Here is a 20,265-nt window from a genome sequence, read left to right as displayed (position 1 = left end):
CTTAGACATTCTTGCTATTCTCGATGGGGATAAGTGCCACCTATAAAACATCTTATACAAATTCTCTTTATATGCAGTTGTCATTTTATAGTTTTGAGTCCACAGTTTTTGCCATTTTTCTAAATCAATCCCATGCCCAAAATTTTTTCTGGCGGAAGGAGCGGAGGTCCGTGGTCGTTCTAATGTCAGGGGGAAGGTCATTCCAGAGGCTCGGGCCCACCACAGAGAAGGCCCTTCCCCTGGGCGCCGCCCGCTGGCACAATCTAGTGGATGGCACCCGGAGAAGTCCCTCTCTGTGTCCCTCTCTAGAAAAGGCCTTCATTGTATCCCAGAGATTCTGCAAGGACGTGTCTTCTTTTTTCTTTAAAAAAGAAAGTCATTTTTTTTCCATTTTCTTTACAAATTCTTTCTCTTTCAATATCATATTATTTAGTGTCCATCTAGGTCTTGTCCTTTGTTGTCTCCATCCTATTGCCATTGGGTTGTGGTCCGCCCAAGTATTGGGTTGAATTTCCACTTCTTGTGCACTGCTAGATAGGTCCGTTGAAGCCCAGATCATATCAATTCTACAGAATGATAAATGTCTGTCTGAGTAGAAGGTGTATTGTTTTTTAGTAGGATTTCTTTCTCTCCAAACATCTTTTAGGTTTATTTCATCCATCATCCTAAAGAAGGACTTCGGGAGTGTTTTTCTATTTGATTTTGTTGTTTTATGGGAGTAAACCCCAATTCTAATCCTGGCATGTGTAAACCATCTGGTCTTGGTGATTGGAACTCATCTAAAGTACAAATGTGTTTTCTTACTGTTTTGCCTGTTTTGGCCTGCTTTTCTGTTTTGTCTCCAACAATTTTGGAGGTTGGGCTATCTATTTTTGATAGGTTGGGCTAGTTTTTTCCCTTTTGTGTAAAAACAGGTACAAAGAAGAAATTAAGCAGTTCTGTCTTCTCCCTGCTTCCCGTCACCTTCCTTGCCATCATTTCCTTGATTTTCTTTCTTACTCCTTACATTTGGGGAAAAAAAACGTTTGTTATTTTGGGCATTTGTTGAAAGCTTTAGCTCAATCTGTATCTTAGCTTTCCTAAAACCCTCCTTGCATATTGCCTGTCCCACCTAGTACCCCTCTCACTGAGCCTCCCATCCCCAGCCTGTGTGCCCACCTGGAAGGGGCTATCTGCTGATATTTTGTTCTAGTTATGGGCAGCTCAGTCCAGTTTTTACACTTGTGCTTTTTATCCCTCATTTTCTCAGAGCGCTCTTTATGCAACCCTTCTGGTCTTGTCTGATGTGCTTTTCCTTTCTTTCCCTGTGGTATTGTTTCTGCTTGGGCCTTCATTTCTCATTTTTCAGAGCTTCTCAAGTATCTTGAATTGTTTTCCCCTTGAGGATTTCCATCGACAGAATCCTTCCTATTCCCCCTCTTGGTTTTTTGAAGTCAGATGTCTTAATGTCTGACATTGTTCAGTTACCTATGATTATATTATGGTGAATTCTAGTATGACGTGGCCACTCTCCCCCAAAGTTCTTGTGACTTCCACACCTTGTTATAATTTCATCTTGGTTAGTAAGAATTGAGTGTAGCTGACCGTCTGGTTCCTTTCTCTACCTTTTGGATAACAGGAGCTGTCAACCAGGCAGGCCAGGAGCCTCTTTGGTCTGCCACTCACTGTGGAGGGAGTGTCTTTCCCAGCTGATGTCAGGACAAAATCCCCATTGCTGGAGTGGCAAGTTTCTTGCAGCACCTTATTTAACCGTATAGCAAAAGGCCCATCTATTTCCTCTACCTGGTCGGGTGGCTTGTGCTATATACGTTATTCACCCCAATGCATTTAAGGCTTCAGGTCGCCCCCCCCTCCAGTTTTGGGAAAGTAAGTTATGTCCCTGGTTGCACTGGGGCCAGGGCACAGGAGTGGCACTCATTCCTGCAGGCAATGAGGATACCTGGTCTGTGCCACTCTAGCTGCCGCTATACACGATGGACATCCAGCTCACCCACCCATCACCCGGGGTCCCCGGAGGCCTATTGCACAAGGCCAGGGGACTCCCCTGGGGCCACATTGGTCCATTGCTAGGAGAAAGTGGCAAGAAGGTGACAAGCAATAGGGAGAAAGCAGAACTGTTTAACTCATGTTTTGCATCTGTCTTTACACAAAGGGATAAAACAGTCCAACCTGTCAAAAGCAGCACCACGAAAATCAGATTAGGAACACAAATTGAAATAGGGAAGAAAATGGTAAGTGAGCACCTGTCTACCCTAGATGAGTTCAAATCACCAGGACCAGATGGATTACACCCCAGGGTTCTGAAGGAACTGGCAGACGAGATCTCAGAACCACTGAATTATATCTTTCAGAGATCCTGGAGCACCGGGGAACTACCAGAGGACTGGAAAAGAGCTGATGTGGTTCCCATCTTCAAAAAAGGGAAAAAAATAGATCCAGGAAACTACAGACCTATCAGCCTGACCTCAATACCAGGAAAGATTCTGGAGGCTATAAATCCTTCTGGAGGCTACACGAGAGGATCAACCCGACAGCTGAATCTCTCCCTCATAAATTCCAAGAATTTAAGAGTGTCCAAGGTGTTAAAGATCGTAAAAAAACACCTCTACTGTCTATTGATCTGACAAGCTCAAAAAAAAGCCTGCCGTCGGCGCCAAGGAACAACCCGGAGAGTTGCTGAGATCTTGAAGTGTGGAAAAAGTTACAATTGTCTTTGCTTGGAAGGATCTCAGCAATTAAAATGAACATTCTACCTAGATTTATCTTTCTATTCCAGATGATTCCGGTGCTTAAATCAGATAAAACCTTGTTAAATTGGCAAACAACATTAAATAAATTTGTTTGGAAGGAGAAAAAACCGAGAGTAAAGATGAAGATTATGCAAGATACTCGTGAAAGAGGCGGCCTCAGACTCCCAAACCTTCGATTGTACTATGAAGCTGCGGTACTAACGCATGTAGCAGATTGGTTTGGGAAAACAAAAATGGAATTGCTGAATATAGAAGGCCATGATCTTGTTCTGGGATGGCATGCATATCTTTTTTATGAAGATAGGGTGGATAAAGTGTTCAACAATCATGTTCTCCGAAGTGCCTTGATGAGAATATGGAAGAAGCACCGGCCCAATTGGGATTATAAAATACTGCTTTGGTTGGATCTTGCAGACACCATGGGGATTATGAATACTAAGTCACTCGGGGGTTGTTTATATAAAGATGTGCTTATCGCTGATGGGGACGAATGGAAGTTGAAAACTTTGGAACAGCTGTTGGAAGAAGGAATTACTTTAAATTGGTTACATTACATACAGCTACAGAAGAGATGGGAAGAAGATCGCAGGGTCGGTTTTATGGATAAAGAAGTGGAACTGATTAAGCAGATAAAAGAGACTGGCCCAAAACAAGTTAAAAGAATATATAATGTACTGTTAGAAAGAGACTCAGAAAGTGAATTGGTTAAGGATTGTATGATTAAATGGGCTCAGAATTTTGGTGAAGTGGTTATGTTGGAAACGTGGGAAAAAATATGGGTTCAGAATGTTAAATTTACAGTCACAGAATTTAAGGGAGAACTTTTATAAAATGTTTTACAGATGGTATTTAGATCCTAAAAAATTATCATGCATGTACCCAAATGTTCAACCAAAATGTTGGAGATGCGGGTGTCTAGATGCTATCTTTTTTCATGTATGGTGGACTTGTAACAAGGTTAAAGCTTTTTGGATAAAAATATGGTGGGTTATGCAGAATGTATTTAAGAAAAGAATACAATTCACTCCGCAAATGTTTTTATTGGGTATAGTTAAGGATTTCACCAAAGGGGAAACAAAATTGGCTTTGCATATGGTTACAGCAGCTAGGTTGTTGATTGCGCAACATTGCGCAACATTGGAAAAAAGATTTTTTACCGACAATTGATCAATGGATTCAGAAGGTGGCGGGGTTCGCCGAAATGGCAAAAATTTCAGCTTTCTTAAAAGCTCAGAAACAGGAGGATTATACACAGGAATGGGTAAAATGGATTGATTATATACAGAATAAATACCAGACTAGGAGTTATTATGTAGCCTTTAGGTAAGAATGTTTAGATTGATAGATGATCAGAGTAAATAATATATGGGATGTTTGGAATTGTTAGAGTGGTATATAGCGGAAGTCAGGGGGGTGGGTTTGTGTGGGAGGTGGGGGAGGGTTAGGGTGGAGGGCGGGGTAATATATATGTATGAATAAATTAGAAGATGGGATTAACGAAACATTGTTATTTTAGGAGAAATTTATATTAAGAGTTATAGATGTCAAATTAGCTTAGAAAATGGGATCAATGTGCTATTATTAATCTAAGAGAAATTTATATTGTGTTTGTTGGGAGGAGAGGGGCTACAATTCGAGTAATTTACTTTAAGACGGGGGGAGGGGAGGGGGCAAAGTATTTGGTATAATATTTGAATGTGAATTTTTGCGGGGGGGTTGGGGGGGCATAACATTTGTATGAGATTTACATTGTATGGTGGGGGGGGGGGAAAGGGGGAAAATCTGTTTGTACAAAACTCTTTTAATAAAAAAAATACCAGGAAAGATTCTGGAAAAAATAATCAAGCAACGAATTTGCGAACACCTAGAAGCAAACAAAGTAATAGCCAAAAGTCAACATGGATTTGTCAAAAACAGATCATGCCAGACTAATCTTATTGCATTCTTTGATAATGTGACAAAATTAGTGGACCAGAAGAATGCCGTTGATATAGTTTACTTGGACTTCAGTAAGGCTTTGGATAAGGTAGACCATAACCTACTACTAGATAAAGTAGAAGAATGTGGGTTAGACAGCATCACCACCAGATGGATTCGTAACTGGCTGACCAACCGCACTCAATGTGTAGTCCTCAATGGAACTGCATCTACATGGAGGGAAGTATGCAGTGGAGTACCCCAAGGCTCTGTTTTAGGCCCAGTACTCTTCAATATCTTCATCAATGATTTGGATGAGGGAATAAATGGGGAACTCATCAAATTTGCAGATGACACCAAGCTGGCAGGAATAGCCAACACTCCAGAAGATAGGCTTAAGATACAGAAGGATCTTGACAAACTTGAACATTGGGCACTATCTAATAAAATGAAATTCAATGGTGAAAAGAGTAAGGTTCTACATTTAGGCAACAAAAACGGAATGCACAGGTACAGTATAGGTGGTACCGTGCTCAATAATAGTAACTGTGAGAGGGATCTTGGAGTTCTAGTGGACAACCATTTAAATATGAGCCAGCAGTGTGCAGCAGCTGCCAAAAAAGCCAACACAGTTCTAGGCTGCATCAACAGAGGGATAGAATCAAGATCACGTGAAGTGTTAATACCACTTTATAATGCCTTGGTAAGGCCACACTTGGAATACTGCATTCAGTTCTGGTCGCCACGATGTAAAAAAGATGTGGAGACTCTAGAAAGAGTGCAAAGAAGAGCAACAAAGATGATTAGGGGACTGGAGACTAAAACATATGAAGAACGGTTGCAGGAACTAGGTATGTCTAGCTTAAGAGAAAGAAGGACTAGGGGAGGCATGATAGCAGTGTTCCAATATCTCAGGGGTTGCCACAAAGAAGAGGGAGTCAAACTATTCTCCAAGGCACCTGTGGACAGAACAAGAAGCAATGGGTGGAAACTAATCAAGGAGAGAAGCAACTTAGAACTGAGGAGAAACTTCCTGACAGTTAGAACAATTAATCAGTGGAACAGCTTGCCTCCAGAAGTTGTGAATGCCCCAACACTGGAAGTCTTTAAGAAGATGTTGGATAGCCATTTGTCTGGAACGGTATAGGGTTTCCTGCCTAGGCAGGAGGTTGGACTAGAAGACCTCCAAGGTCCCTTCCAACTCTACTATTGTATTATTGTATTATTATTGTACATAAAGGAGCACCCTTGGTGAAGTGGGGGGAGTGTCTACAGCAACTACCATGAAGCAAACAATGAAACTTTTGAAAACGCTCACCTAGGGCTTAAAATGGGCACCTTGGCAGAAGAGATGCAAGAGAAAGGCGGGAGTTCAGTTGCTGAGGATATATTGCAAATTATGAAACAATAAAATAAAATAGCACTAGTAATGTTTTATGTACTTAAAATAAAATCACGTTTGAATTAAAAATCCATAAAAAGCCTTGAGGTTGGTCCTTCATTTAGTCCTTTGAGAGAAAGCAGAAGAGAAGCAGGAGAGTTAAGGTTTCTGCCTCAGGCTGGGCCAGGCTGTGGCCCAGGCAGGAGGTCTTGGGCATGACACATTTTGAAGGTCTGCATGCCAGGCTGGGCAACCGGCTGGTTGGCCTTCGAATCCTGGGCCAACTTGAGAAGGTGGCCCTGGGTGCCACTCAAACAGCGTCCTTTGCAACCACGACCGCTATGATGCTCTGAAGCTCCGAGGGGCTAAGAGGGTGAGCATCAAAGTGCCCTGGGTGCCAAGGGCAGCGAGGAAGACACTCAACAGGAAGGCAGGGACGGGGGACCAGCAAGAGGAACAATGCAACAGCCCCCATCTTATGCCACTTTGCACCATCAATTTTTCTCTCCCCAAGATCATGCAAGTACGATGCCATGTGCAAGAGAGCACTAGGAGGGAGACATGGCTGCCCCCCTCCAGGTCACAGCTGGGTCCCCTGCAGCTGCACCCTCTTTCCCCAGCACTGGCAAAGGGGCTCAGGTCTTGTGCACCTCCAGAGTCCATGAGCTCCTGCGCCAGAGTCCACGCCCGCCAGTTAACACCCACCTCCCTGCAACTTCACCCCTGCCCTTCTGGCTGGGCATTTCCTAGTGCAGTGAAAGAGAAGGTTCCAAGAAGGGAGCATGGGCGTCCCTACCTGCTCCAGAGCAGAGGGTCTGCCTCTGGGGCTTTGCTCAGGCCAGGGTTAAGGCCGCAAGGCAGGGCGGGCATCTCCTTTCAAAGGGGCCAAATGGACCAGAGCAGCTGGGCACTGACCAGCCAAGGAAGGCAAACTCAGGAGCCTTCAGAGCTTCAAAAACTGGCATGCAGCCCCCCCCCCCTTCCTCAGCGGTGGGGAGGAGGCCTCAAAAAGGGACAAGACAGAGCCAAATAAATAGGACTCCTTCCTCCCAGGAAGAGCGGGGGACAGAGTCCCACTGAGCACAGGCTGTTTGAAAGGTTCAAGATGCCTCAACCTGCAAAGCCACCAACAGGCAGAAAACAGAGGTGGGAAACTCCTAAGAGAAGGCATGCCGGTCACCTCCACCTTCTCTCCAGAACTACACCTATCCTCCTCCCTCCCCCCCCCCAGAGAATGTGGAGGGGGCCGAGGCCCAAGGCAAAACCACTGAGCACGTGGCTCAGGCGGGCGGGGCCAAGATAAGTTGGGGATTTATTAGGGACGCAACAGGTACCAGCAGGTGCCCAGTCCAGGTGGAAGCTTGCAAGAGCCAGGCCAACAGGTAAGGCTAAGCCAGACCCTTCCCCAGCCCAACCCCCAGCTGCGGCATCTCTGAGGCCATTAGCAGCGAACGAGGCAGGCAGAGTCCCAAGGAAAGCCCTGAGAGGGGGAAGGTTAGGAAGGGGAGGCTCCCTGCCCCAGGGGGACCCACACTTGGCTCCTTTGCCCTTGAGGAGAGGGCTTTGGGTTATGAGCAAGCTGTCCATTGCCTCCACCCCCACCCAATGGGGGTTGACCCACCAGACCAGCCTATGTATCCCTGGGACGGCATGCTGTGTGTGTGTGTGTGTGTGTGTGTGTGTGTGTGTGTGTGTGTGTACATGCTGACCAAGATAAAAACCCAGTTTCTTCTGAGCCATCTTGACAAAGATTTGACACCACCACCCCTTCCCTGGGAACAGGCTGCCCTGCCCCTCTTCCCCCATGCACAGCTGACCCCTGGCAGGATTCAGGAGGTGAGTCAGGCCCTCGGTGCCTTTGGCGATGTCACTGTACAGGCCGGGAGGGCGGGTCTCTCCTCCTCTTGCGTCCCTGGAGGGCAGCGCAAGGGCAGAGAGTGCAGAGGACAAGTCCTGCCCAGACTCCTAACAGAGCCACAGCACTGGCCCGAACTGGGGCAGCTGGGCCCCTTCATCCTCCTTTCTGGCCCTGGAGAAGGCAGAGTTGCTATGGGGGTCACCACCCTGGTCACCCTGAGAATTAGCTCAGTTCAGCTAGACCTGCCTTGTGCTCTGGGGTGGGGGTGGGGGTCATCAATGAAGTAGTAATAGGTAGCGACCCGTCTCCATTGACGCCTGGGGAGGCTTCCTTTCAGGTTGAATGCAGAAAATCAAACGGGTTTTGGAGACAAGTCGCACAAGGGAGGGGGGGGGCTTCCCACCTGTTCCCTTTCTGCCTCTTTTGCACCCACCCACCCCCACCTTATCCCCCGTGGGGCCCTGAGGCCAACCAATCCTCTCAGCAGCAACCTAGTCTGCTCCTTTCTGACCAGGGGCCGGTCTAGGGTTACTCTGCCGCCACAGAGCCCTCCAAAGCCCCTTGGCCCAGGCCTTCCACATTCAGAATTCCTCCGGGGGCTTCCAGTGAACGGGCCACCTAGACCCTCCCCATACGAGTCTCGGACATGCGGGATTGGGGGGAGGGGGTCCCGGGCTCCAGCCCCTGGTCTTGCGGCGGGCATGTCCACTGAGCCCTCCCGCCTCTCCTTGCAGGACGCGGCATGGCGCTCTTCTCCCAGTGCCTGGAGCCGGTGGGCTTCCTGCAGTCGCTGCGCTCGCTGGCCCTGGGGGTCGTGTCCCAGCTGCAGGGCTCGGCGAGCGCCGAGGAGCTGGCTTTCGTGCGCAGAGAGGTAGAGCTGCTGGAACGCGAGCTGGCGGCGGGCCCGGGGCTGCTGGAGGAGGGCGGGCTGGACGCCTGCGAGGACTGCGTGGCCGCCGCCTTCGGACAGCTGTGCCTGGCGGTGCGGGCGGCGCCCCACGCAGCGCCGCTGGAGATCGAGCTCTTCACGCAGGGCTGCGCGCGAGACAAGCTGGAGCGCCGCCTGCTGGTCCTGTGGCGCCGCCTGCAGGGCAACGCCGCGCTCACCCTGCAGCGCCCCCTGCTGGAGCAGGCCGTGCAGCGCCACCGCCCGCGCCGCCCGCAGATGGCGCTCTTCTGCCAGAAGCTGAACGCCGTGCTGGGCGCCGGGCTGCTGTGCCTGCTGTGCCAGGCGGGGCTGGGCAAGCGCGACCCGACGCTGCTGCTGGGCGTCTGGGACCCGCGCGTAGCCGCGCTACACAAGCGCATGAAGGAGGCGCTGGGCCAGTGCAAGGGCTATTTCCGCCAGCAGGCCCAGGAGGACGTGGAGCGCGCCCTGGAGCAGGCGGCCTCCCCCGACCCGGCTCAGCTGGCCGCCTCACTCCTGCGCCGGCTGGAGCAGAGCTTCGACTGGCTCTGCTGGGCCGTCATGGCCTGGCGGGCGGAGGGCGAGGCGGAGGCGGAGGGCGAGGCGGGCGGCGGGGAAGCGCTGTCCCAGGGCAACTTCGTGACGGCGCGGGACGGCGCGGGGCTCCGCCTGGTGGCCTGCTACCGGGAGAACCCCTCGGCCCTGGACAGGGCTCGCATCAACCAGCTAATCGGCGAGCTGGAGTGGAAGCTGCCCAACCCCCCGCCCGAGGTCTACGCCAGCCTGGAGGCCGAGCCGGCCCGCGCCCGCGGCTACCTCGCCCGCCGCATGCTGCAGAAGCTGGCCGAAGGGCTAGGGCCCGGCGTCTCCCTCCTGGTGGTGCCGGGGAAGCTGGAGATGAAGAGCAGCTTCCCGCTGGCCGCCAGCCTTCTGCACGAGTACCACCACCGCCTGGCCTCGGGCACCGTCTGCATCTTCGCCTAAGCCCAAGAAGCCAGGGGGCTCCCGCGGCCCCGACTGCCTAACGGCCGACTCAAGCGGCCCGCAATAAAAGCCTGTTCTCCCGAACCCGACTCGTTTTGCCCTTCCTGCCCACCCGTTTCCTCCGAGCCCATGACCGCTGTGCCCGTGGGAGGGAGGGCCTTCGGCGCCGTCTTGGACGAGCCCCGCACCCCTGCTGCTCTGCGGCGCTCCCTGCCGAGGGGCCCACACACACACACACGCGCGCGCGCGCGCGCAACACACCTATAGTCAAAAACAAAGGAAGCAGCATTGGCACCATGGCCGAGACAAGAGATTTATTGAGGCTGGTCTCCGGGCCGTTGCCCTCCCCGGGGAGGAGGCGGGGGAGCTCCGGAGGGAGAGCAGCGGAAAAAGACGGCCGCCGTGTTCTGGGCCGGCGCCGGGATGGTAGCACCACTGAGCTGAGCCACGTCCTGGTACTGATGGAAGTCAGCGCCCACGAACAGGAAGACGCCCTTGGTGGTGCAGATGGCGCTGTCCACGCGAGGGTGGGGGAGGGGCTGGGGTAGCCCTGGGCGACGAGGACTCTGCTGCAGGTCAATCGGCTGGAGGCGATTTCCTGGGAGGCAGGGAGGGGGCATGTGGTCAGTGGGGGCCTTTATCTGGGATGCCAGGCTGGGTGAGGTTGGCCACCAACAGAAACGGTCCCCATGTCTTCCCCTAACTTTCATGCCCCCCTTTCCCTGTCTCCAAAGCCCCTCCTTCACATCTGTTTCCTTTCTGCACAACTTCATTGCGCGCGCACACCCCAATCTAAAACATGGATGGGATCTGGCTCAGCCCCAAGAGGGATTTCCAGGGGTTTATTTATTCTTATTTTATATCTTTTAGTTTGTCAGATGTACGAGATGACAGGTAGAAGTATGGACATGGACATGAATACAGGAAATGGGTATGAATAAATGGGGACAATAGGACAGGGATGGTAGGCACGCTGGTGCGCTTAAGTTATGGGGATTAGAGACAACAGAGTCGGGTAGAGCATTCCAGGCGTTGACCACTCTGCTGCTGAAGTCGTATTTTCTGCCATTGAGTTTGGAGCAGTTTACCTTGAATTTGTATCTATTGTTTGCTCGTATATGTTTGCAGTTGAAGCTGAAGTAGTCATTGACAGGTAGGACGTTGTAGCAGACAATTTTGTGTACTACGCTTAGGTCAGACCTAAGGTTGACAGAGGGTTGCACCTCCCTGTTGCTGCCCGGTGTTTCCCCGGTGAAGGGCACGGTTTCAGGGCAATACCTGGCCGGGGGGGGGGGGGGGGGCTCTTCACCTGCCTTTTGGGTTAGGACTAGAATTAAGGTTGTTTTTGTATTTGGGTCTTGTCTCCCTTCTCTAGCCCATCAGAGGTCTAGCCACTTGCAATACAAATCTCAGACTGCTTGGAAATTTAAGTGGTGTCAGGGCCTAGCTAGACCAAGAAGGTTTGCCCTCTGAGCCCCCTTTCCAGGAAAAGTCACCATCCACCCCCCCCCCTTGGTTGCGCACCTTGGATGATGTAGAGCACCGAGGAGTGAGGGCAAGTGAAGGCAGCATCTGCTTGGGACACGCCCAACTCCTCCCCCAGGGGCCGGGGATAGCCCTCCACCCGGCTGTAGCCGTGCTCAGATCTATAGATGATAACCTGGGAGTCCTGCAGGGAGGCGGGAGAGAAAGTCAGCCGCGGAGCCTCAGGTGCCCCCCACCCTGCCCCAGTTGACCTTCGGGGGCTGCCACCACCAGGATTCTCTGCTTGCTGTCTCATGTTCTGTTCTGTGGTGACCCACCGCTCGCTTTCCTACCCCTAAGGGAGTGCCCTGCGATGGGGCAGAGCCTCGGATCTCTTGAAGGACACCAAAGTCCAGCCTCCCTCGGCAGCTCACCTGGATGAAGTAGAGCTTGTCTGCCCAGCTGAAGGCGGCGTCCACTTCCCCCTCCAGCCCTGACCAGGTGTGGTTCAGAAGCCAAGCGTGCAGCCCATCTCGCACAGAATCCACCCGGAAGTAATGGCCACCTGAGTGCAGGAGGAGAGAGGAGAGCCGGCAGCAATTGGAGGCCCCAGCAGCCCTTGGCTAAGGGGCCCCCAGGGCGAGGCCCCCCAGCCCAACCCTCCCCTGGAAGCAGAGACAGGCCACCTCGTGCCCTCTGGCTGGGCCGCACAGCACCTGGGCCAGGGGCCCTTAACTCCCAGCCTTAGAGCTATCTCAGTGCCGTGGCCCAAACTCACCCATCTCCTCCACTACACTCCCTGACGGGGGTCCGTTAAGCTGCCCTTTGCAGAACACATTTCCCCTGCCACCCACCCCGGCCTGCTTGCTTACCGCGAAAGGCATAGATTCGCCCAAGATCGTCAGAGGAGAAGGCCGGGAAAGGACGCCCGCTGCAGGCTTTGAGGGTGCCCCAGAGCGTGCCATTCCTCCGGGACTCCCTACCATGGCCTGTCAGGGTGCAGGGCAAGGCAGTGAGGTAGAGGCTACCGCTTGGCTCCCAGCCAGGAAGAGCTACATCTCCCCCCCCCCGCCTCCTTCAGGGACCAGGGCTGAGCTCCAGACCAAAGTTTTCCTGCGCCCCTCTCTTGCGGGCCAGGCACCTGTCCTGGGCTCAGCGGTGTCTTTCCCAGCAGCCACGAGGGGACCTACCTCTGCCAGGGCAGCGCATGAAGTAGTCTCGGGCATCCAGCGGGTAGTGGGGGGGCACATCACCCCGCAGCGGATCAAAGCGCAGGAAGCGGATCCCTTGGAAGCAGTAGTAGCGCTCCAGCCAGCGCATGGCTGCGGTGCAGTTGGAGACGGCTGGCCAGGCACGCGGCTTCACCGCCTTTGTTCTCAGGTCATAGGTGAATACCTTTGGGCCTGCAGGGAAATGGTGGGTGGGTCAGTGCAGGAGGAGGCTGGGCTGGGAGCCCAGGAGGGGGGCTACAGCAGCCACCAGAGCAAAGGAGCAAACGGCTTCCTGCACCGTGCAGAGACCAGCCTGGTGGGAGCCTTTCTTACCCTTGAAGAACACGATGGTCTCGGACGGGCATTCCTTCGGATGGCATTCCACGGCCGCGTCCAGGTCGGCTGGGATGCCTGGGAACTCCTGTTCAATCAACTTGGGGTAGCCGAGTCTCAGCCTCCCTTCATGGTATGCCCAGACCTTCTTGCCCTACGAGGGATGCAAGACGGCCATTTCGCCCAGCCTCCTCCACCACCCGTCCATACCCCTGGACGCACCTCTGCCTAAGCCGGCCAGCCCCTCCTTGTCATGGCCTTCCCTTCCTGGTGGCCCTAGCTGCCCCTCCAAAGCTCGCCTGCAAGTTGGCAGCACCTGGAAGAGCAAAATATTATCGTGAAGATTGTCTGGGTGGTCGTGGTAGTGGATCCGCAGGGCTGCGTCGACGGGGCCTCGGAACTCAGGCCAGGAGTCCTCTATGGGCTCCGGAGCACCCGTGAAGCCCTTCCAGACCAAAGAGCCTTTGAAGAAGACCATGGTGCCCATTTCGTCCAGCGTGACAGCATCAAAGCCCTCCTCGTCCGCACAGCGCTGTATTAACTCTGGACAGAAGAGTGGAGGTAGCAGTCAATGACACACCCACCCTTCAGTGATGGTCCCCTCCTCAGGAGCCCCTCCTAGCCTGTTCTGCAGAGGAGGCTCATTTCCACAACATCCCACCCCCCCACTGCCCCCCATTTGCAGGAGTGGGAGACTCCTCTAGTTGAGGGTGAAAATCAAAGGGACAGAAGCTCCCTCCTCCCAGCCCCAGTTCTTCTGGCCAGTCCTTAGTGCTCCCCTGACAGAAGACTTCAGGATGGGGTGCAATGGCATCCCTAGGGAAACATTCTGCCCTCGTCCCTCTCCTTTCCCCAGTGAAGGAGAGGGACATTTGGGGCGGGCAGGCGTTCCCAGGTGGGATCCAGCAAAGAGCAGCTTGCAGGCTCTGCTTCCGCCCAGAGGGCAGCCCACCCACCAGTGCTGTTGGCTGGAGGCTCCGAGCCCAGGTGATGCCAGGTGCCAGCTGTCTTGTTGCCATGGCCGCCGTGTCCCCTGTCATAGAAATCCCCCCATTAGTGTTTGGTCTTTCAGGGGGCCCCTCTCACAACCCAAGGGCCAAAAGGGATCCCCAGTCAGATCCTGGCTCAAGGGCCCCACTACAAATCCCATCACTAAGGGAAAATGGATGGTCCCCTGAGCACCAAGGCAGAGAGCCCAGCCCCCGGCCTCTTCCAAGGACTGGGATTGTCCCCTCCTCCCCGTGCCCTCCCGGTCCACAGCCACTCACAAAGGGTGGGTTCCCACCAGCGCCAGGGCCCAGCTGAGGCAGAGAGCTGCAGAGAGGCCACCCATGCTGCTGCACTGCCAGCCCAGCCCTGCTGCCCGGCCTCTTATATCAGGGCAGCCGGATGTTTCCCAAGAGGGGAAAGCACCCAGCGCATTGCTTAAGCCGGGCCACCCCTTTAACCCCTTGCCCCCCCCTTGTGGCTGCTCCTCCCTAGAGTGTAGTACAGACCCCCCCCCCAAGCCCAGACCTTCCCCCCGTTGGATCTGCTGCTAAAATCAATAGTTCCCACCACCACCACCAGCAGCAACAAAAGGTCACCCTGGCTGCTGGGAATCCCTCAATGGCCTGGTGAAGCTGAGCCCCCCCCCCCCCCGCCCCTGTCAAGAGACACCCCAGTGCTACTACAGGAGGAGATGCAGAACCCTGGGGGGAGGAAGCTGGGGGGGGGGGGCAGAGGCTTCCTTGGGCTCAGCAGGCCCATTGAGTGGGAGGTCTGAAGGGGGGGACAGAGGCCTCGTCTGCTCCCTTTCCCAACCAGCCCAGCTGGCCCAGGGCAACAGCCGGACGGACAGGCTCTGCATACCTGCTCTGTGTACTCAGTGGACAAGAGCCCAGGCTCAGGAATGCCCCTGCCACCCCTCCCACGCATCCCCTCGCTTCTCTCTCCAACTGCCTGCCAAGCTGAAGCCTTCCAGAAAGTGACCCCTCCTCTGCCCCTCCCCAGAAACTCTGGGTGGCAAGCCCTCCCTGGAAGGGGGTTGTCTGACTGTCTGCTCCGAGCAGGGAAGGATCCAGGCCCAAACCTTGCAAGTTTTCCCTTCCATGGGAGCGAAACCAGAAACCTAGCCGTCCAGCCTCTTCTTCAAAACCTCCAGTGATGGAGCACTTCTAACTTCTGGTGGCAGGCCGTTCCACTGCTTGATTGTTCCCACTGCCAGGAAATTCCTCCTTCCTTTCTACCTTGGGCCTTTCTTTAATGACATTCCACTTGTGACTTCTTGTCCTGCCCTCAAGTGCTTTGGAGCACAAGACAAGAAGTACTGGATGGGAGCTTACCAAATTTAAGGGGACCCCTTAGTTACAAGCAAAATGATGACTGCCAAAATTACAAACACCCCCCCCCCTCAGAGCCCTGGAGGTGATGTCGTTATTAAGACAGCTGACTCTACTTTGTCAGCAACCATCCTATCGAGGCATGAAGTGGGTCCCACAAGGAGTTTCAGAATCATTACAAACGGCTCGAAGGAAGAAGGCAAAGTTATCAAACTTTGCAGAGGAGACGCGCTGGGTGGGAAAACCAACAGCCTGCAAGATGGACATAAAAGCCAAATAGGTGAAAGCGACGGAATGAAATGTGGCAGAGACAAGCGTGGTGGCCCTCGGCTGGGAGATAAAAGGCCAGGGCAGAGCCCTAGGATGGGCATCTTGCAGGCTCAATAATAATCATCTGCAAAAGGAAAAAATCTGCAGGAAAGTGGAATGCTGCATCCACAAAAGCAGCTTCCCTTTCTCGCCACCGTTGTTAAGCAGATCACTGCTATTGTTAATTTGTTTCTTTGTTTGTTTTATTGGATTTATATGCCGCCCTTCTCCCAAAGGACTCAGGGCGGCATACAGCATTAAAAAACACATATTACAAAACTTAAAAGAAAGTTAGAAACAATCCAAGAAACAAACTTAATTAATATAACACTAACATTTAAAAAATGAGATAAAATTAACAGGCCAGGCCGGCTTGCTGGAAAAGCCAACTTTTTAGGGCGCGACGGAAGGACCGGAGGTCGGGGATTATGCGAAGCTCCGGGGGCAGCTCATTCCAGAGGGAAGGCGCTCTCACAGAGAAGGCTCTCCCCTTGGGGGTCACAAGCTGACACTGTCTGGCCAACGGCACCCTGAGGAGGCCACCTCTGTGGGATTGCACTGAACGGTGGGAGGCTACTGGTGGCAGTAGGTGGTCTCGCAGGTACCCTGGGCCTAAGCCATGGAGTGCTTTAAAGGTCATAATTAGTACCTTGAATCGCACACGGAAAACAACCGGCAACCAGTGCAGGCCGCCTAAAAGGGGTGTAACATGGGAGCACCTAGGTACCCCCATGACAACCCGCGCGGCCGCATTCTGGACCAGCTGAAGCCTCCGGGTGCTCTTCAAGGGCAGCCCCATGTAGAGAGTGTTGCAGTAGTCCAGGCGAGAAAGGACGAGGGCATGAGTGACTGTGCATAGAGCATCCCGATCCAGGAAGGGGCGCAACTGACGTACCAGGTGAACCTGGTAAAAGGCCTCCCTGGTCACAGCCGTCACGTGTTCTTCTAAACTAAGCCGCGTATCCAGGAGGACTCCCAAATTGCGGGCCCTCTCTGAGGGGGCTAAAATTTCTCCCCCTATCGTCAAAGATGGAACAAGATGCACAAATCGGGATGACAGAAACCACAGCCATTCAGTCTTGGATGGATTGAGCTTGAGCCTGTTCCTCCCCATCCAGATCCGCACAGCCTCCAGGCATCGGGACATCACGTCGAGGGCATCGTTTGGGTGGTTTGGGGTAGAGATGAAAAGTTGGGTATCATCAGCATATTGATGATACCGTACCCCAAAACCACGGATGATCTTGCCCAACAGTTTCATATATATGTTGAACAGGAGGGGTGAGAGAACCGACCCCTGGGGCACCCCACACGTGATGCACCTCAGGGTTGATCCCTGCCCTCCAGTCAACAAGAACTGCGACCGATCTGACAGGTAGGAGGAAAACCACCGTAAAATGGTGCCCCCCACTCCCAACCCCCCGAGTCGTCGCAGTAGGATATCATGGTCGATGGTATCGAAAGCCGCCAAGAGGTCTAATAGGACCAGGACAGAGGAGCAGCCCCTGTCCCAGGCCCGCCAGAGATCATCGAACAATGCGACCAATGCCGTCTCCATGCTGTACCTGGGCATGAAACCCGACTGAAATGGATCCAGGTAAACAACTTCATCCAGGTACTGGGGAAGCTGACGTGCTACCACACTCTCGACAACCTTTGCTACAAAGCGAAGGTTGGAGACCAGACGATAGTTGGCTAAAGAAGCTGGGTCCAGGGAAGGCTTCTTGAGGAGGGGCCTCACTACCGCCTCCTTCAAGGAGGTGGGAAAGAACCCCTCTCTCAATGAAGCGTTGGTAATCGCCTGGAGCCAGCCTCGTGTCACCTCCCGGGAAAGTAACCAAGAAGTACACGGGTCCAGCACACAAGTGGCAGCACTGAGTCTCCCCATAATCCTGTCGATGCCTTCAGGGGTCACAGGGCCAAACTCATCCCAGATTGTCTCCACAAGATTCATCCCCGTCGACTCGCCCAAATCTACCCAGTCAGAGTCCAAGCCTGTCCGGATCTGAGCGATTTTATCCTGCAGATACTGAACAAATTCTTCAGCCCTACCCTGCAAGGGGTCTTTCCCAGTTCCTTGGTTAAGTAAGGAGCGGGTCACCCTAAACAGGGTGGCTGGGCAGTTATCTGCAGATGTATCGTATCGTTCCAATTTTTTAGTATATGTGCTGCCGAAGCGAGCACATGCAGATGTGATAAGAGCGGGAAAATGTTGCCGTTTTGCCGCTTTTATCACCACTAAGTAGGATTTAATATGAATTCTTACTAGTGTTCGATCAGATTCGGACCGGCTGGCCCTCCAACCACTCTCTGGGCTTCTTTTCCAGCGTTTCATCTCCTGGAGGTCCTTGGTAAACCAGGGAGCCACCCGGGATCGACACCGGGTCAGAGGCCGCAAAGGCACAAGGCGATCCAAGGCCCCAGTGGCCGCCCTATCCCAGGCTTCCACTACGGCTTCGGTCAAGTTGTGAGCAAGGGATTCAGGAAAAGTCCCAAGTTCCATCAGGAACCTTTCGGGGTCCATCAGGCGCCTGGGGCGGAACCATCTAGTTAGCTCCACCTCCCTGCAGCGAGGGGTAGCGGTATGGAAGTCAAGCCTGATGAGGAAATGATCAGACCATGACAAGGGTTGAATAGAAATATCCCCTAAATCTAGATCATTCATCCACAGCCCAGAGACCATAAGCAAGGTGGAGGGGGGGAGCAACCGGGATAACACCACGGCGTGGGGAGCAGCAGCTGCAGAGACCCCAGGCCGTGGACCTGCTGCTGCTGCCGCCCACCACTCCCACGCTGGCTGCAGAGACCCCAGGCCGGGCGGCCTGACGACGATGACGACGACGACCACACCCACGCCATGTGACTCTGCTGATCAGAAGGTTGCAAAAGGGGATGACGTGACCCTGGGACACTGTGACCATCATAAATGTGACTCAGTTTCCAAGTGTTTGGATTTTGATCATGTGACCATGGGGATGCTGCAATGGTCATCGGTGTGAAAAAGTCACGTCACGTTTTTCAATGCCACCGTAACTTTGGACCGTCATTAAATGAACTGTTGTAAGTTGACAACTACCTATAATTTGAGTCTGCTGCTCTGTGATGTTCTTGGGCACTTATAATTCTCTGTAGCAACTTTTCTAAAGCATCTGGGGGGGGGGGGGAGTACGTCCAAGGACCACCTTCCGCTGCATTAATGAGGATTTCCCCCCTAATTGTTGGCAGTCTTAAACGCAGAGTGAAACATTTGCTGAGTTTAGAAAAATGGGCAGAGGCCCACCACCCAAATGCTGGAGATGTTGCTGCCCCAAAGCTGCGGATTTAGAGGGGAATCAAAGTTCGGTGGATTTTTTCACCCAATTTGTGCAAACATCCGGAGATCAGGCAAATGTTTGCAGAGGGCGAGCAGGGTTCCCAGAAGCTCTGAAACACCAGGAAGCGGCACATTGTGTTCCACAACCCTTGCAGAGGGAAGCTGCCAAGCAGAACAAGAACACCCACCGCTGGTAGGTGGAGGGTGGGGGATGGAGGAGGCAGCAGCCAAGTGGAGCCTCCAACTATGAGGAAATCTCCAGGATTGTCCCAGGTTGTGCAAGGCTTTCTCTGCCCATCCCTGGTTCCCGGCAAAGATACCGATGGCTGCCCACTCCGCTCCTTTACGATTCCCAAGGAAGGGAGATCTCTGCCCTCTTGTGCAGTTTCCTCCTCAGGAGCCCCCAGCTTCCCCCCCCCCACTACTAAAGCAGGATAAAATGTGAATTAAAATATAAGAATAAGACGTGGCAAAAGGGATAGATAAAAAGCTTGCTTGTAAAAAGACAGGAAAATGCCATCAGCCTTCAACCACAGAAGTCCGGTAAAAGTTCCAGTAAATGTCCTTATGTCAAAAGCCCAAAAGCACAAGGTTCAGCTAAAGTTCGCATAGAGACTCGTAGTCAGTGCCTATGGCCCAAGACAAAAGAAGTAAGACCCTATCTACTAATAAGGCTTTTTTTCTCAAGGTAACCATTAAGAAACGAGTTAAGTGTTTCCCTATTGCACCGCTTTTGAGAATGTATAAGAATGCGTGCTTCGATAATGAAGGTTGTTCAGAACTTGCAATACTAGTCTGGCTAGTTTTCTGAACCTGGCTGCCAATAAACTTCTCCTTGCATCCCGAGACGTCTAAGCCTGTCATTTTCTGCAACACTACTCAAGGCCGCCTCCTCTTCCCGGGGAAGGAGACAGCAGATCCCCAGAGGCGGCTCCGATCCTTCCCGGTTGCTTCTCTGGAGACCACCCCCACCCCAGCCTCGACTTCTGACCAACCCATTTTATGCCGAGAAAGCAGCTCTCCCCTGCTGAGTTGGTGGGAAATCGGCCGATGCGTCCCCCTTGCGTCAGGCGGCGGCTACGGCGGCCAATCAAGGCTCTGTTGCCGAGGCCAGGAGGACGCAGGCGGGGCCGAGTGAAGGAAGGGGAAGGCCCGCAGCGTCCGCGAGAGGTGCGCACCCTGGCGGTCACGGCGGGAGGTGCCGGCGGGGCCTTCCCGGAGCCTGCTGGGTCCCGGGAAAGCCTCCCTCGGGCTGAGCGCTTCGGCCGGGGCGGCCCTGTGGCCGGACAGAGCCAGGCCTTGGCTGAGCACGGCAACGGAGCCCGGAGTCGCGGCCGTTGAGCAGCCCGAGGCCAGCTTCGCGGGCGTTTTACGTCCCCGTGGCTGCCGGAGCTGGGAGCCCAGGCGTGGCCGGCTCCGGGTGGGCGAAGTGGAGAGTTTTGCGGGGCAGGAAAAGGCAGTGTGTCCCGGCAGCGGATTGGAAGGTGGCTGGTTCACTGGGCGGGCTTAAGCGGGGG

At 53.4% G+C, this 20,265-nt stretch overlaps 1 protein-coding gene across 1 annotated transcript; it reads right to left on the bottom strand.

Annotated features, from left to right (window-relative positions):
• Positions 1-10,096: 10,096 nt before the first annotated feature.
• Positions 10,097-14,220, bottom strand: HPX (hemopexin). Its single transcript, XM_081952031.1, has 9 exons — positions 14,074-14,220; positions 13,762-13,838; positions 13,122-13,348; positions 12,806-12,959; positions 12,452-12,664; positions 12,134-12,250; positions 11,696-11,826; positions 11,322-11,466; positions 10,097-10,395 (listed from the first exon to the last, which is right to left on the bottom strand). Exons 1-9 carry the CDS (start codon positions 14,136-14,138, stop codon positions 10,112-10,114), a joined length of 1,413 nt encoding a protein of 470 aa, XP_081808157.1. The 5' UTR covers positions 14,139-14,220; the 3' UTR covers positions 10,097-10,111.
• Between the last annotated feature and the right edge of the window lie 6,045 nt (positions 14,221-20,265).

This window comes from Natrix helvetica (genome assembly GCF_964273705.1).
Source record: "Natrix helvetica genome assembly, chromosome: 4".
NCBI lineage: Eukaryota > Metazoa > Chordata > Lepidosauria > Squamata > Natricidae > Natrix > Natrix helvetica.
This window is presented reverse-complemented; position numbering and strand designations above follow the sequence as displayed.

Excerpts from the sequence above, each read along its gene's own strand:
- HPX (XM_081952031.1), bottom strand. The coding sequence starts at position 14,138 with ATGGGTGGCCTCTCTGCAGCTCTCTGCCTCAGCTGGGCCCTGGCGCTG. Across the intron at positions 13,839-14,073 it reads CTGGTGGGAACCCACCCTTT|GGGACACGGCGGCCATGGCA; the intron begins GTGAGTGGCTGT and ends TTTCTATGACAG. Across the intron at positions 13,349-13,761 it reads GCCTCCAGCCAACAGCACTG|AGTTAATACAGCGCTGTGCG; the intron begins GTGGGTGGGCTG and ends TCTTCTGTCCAG.